The sequence below is a fragment of the Bison bison genome, unplaced genomic scaffold (assembly GCF_000754665.1).
Source record: "Bison bison bison isolate TAMUID 2011002044 unplaced genomic scaffold, Bison_UMD1.0 scf7180017864281, whole genome shotgun sequence".
Taxonomy (NCBI): Eukaryota; Metazoa; Chordata; class Mammalia; order Artiodactyla; family Bovidae; genus Bison; species Bison bison.
In genome coordinates, this window is record NW_011494853.1 from 1,114,266 (window position 1) to 1,114,989 (window position 724).

General features: G+C 59.8%; 1 protein-coding gene across 1 annotated transcript in view; it reads left to right on the top strand.

Moving 5' to 3' along the window:
• The window catches only part of LOC104995501 (antigen WC1.1-like), a 58,847-nt gene that overhangs the window by 42,782 nt on the left and 15,341 nt on the right, over positions 1 to 724 (top strand). The window contains 2 exon segments of the mRNA XM_010849379.1: positions 2 to 57; positions 135 to 449. Coding sequence (XP_010847681.1) covers positions 2 to 57; positions 135 to 449 — 371 coding nt within the window.

Genomic DNA, 724 nt, shown 5'->3' on the forward strand with positions numbered 1-724 from the left:
CTGTGTCTGAACCAGCAGGCTCTGTGGCCTCAGAGGAGAGCGCCCCCTACTGCTCAGGTGAGGGTCCCACAGGACAGAAGATGCTACTCAACCCCTGAGGTCACCACCCCATCGTCCCATTTCTCTCTCCTCAGACAGCAGACAGCTCCGCCTGGTGGACGGGGGTGGTCCCTGTGCTGGGAGAGTGGAGATCCTTGACCAGGGCTCCTGGGGCACCATCTGTGATGACGGCTGGGACCTGGACGATGCCCGCGTGGTGTGCAGACAGCTGGGCTGTGGAGTAGCCCTTAATGCCACGGGGTCTGCTCACTTTGGGGCAGGATCAGGGCCCATCTGGCTGGACGACCTGAACTGCACAGGAAAGGAGTCCCACGTGTGGAGGTGCCCTTCCCGGGGCTGGGGGCGGCACGATTGCAGACACAAGGAGGACGCCGGGGTCATCTGCTCAGGTCTGCGCTGCACACTGTCCACAGGCTAGGGGAGGGGAGGGCCCAGGAGGACGGGGGGTCTTGAGCCCTGAGGGAGAGATGCTGAAAGGACCAGAGAAGGAGGCTTCCTCCCATGAAGCCAGTGTTTCCAGCAGATGTGAAGAGGAGGTGCTTTCACTGCCTCCTGCAGCAGCTGAGATTCTCGTCCTTTCTTCTCATTAGTGTTTCCTGGCAGAGCCTTTTCTCACAGTTTTTCTTGAAATCAGGGCTCACCCTTCTGGTACATATAGTAGAGA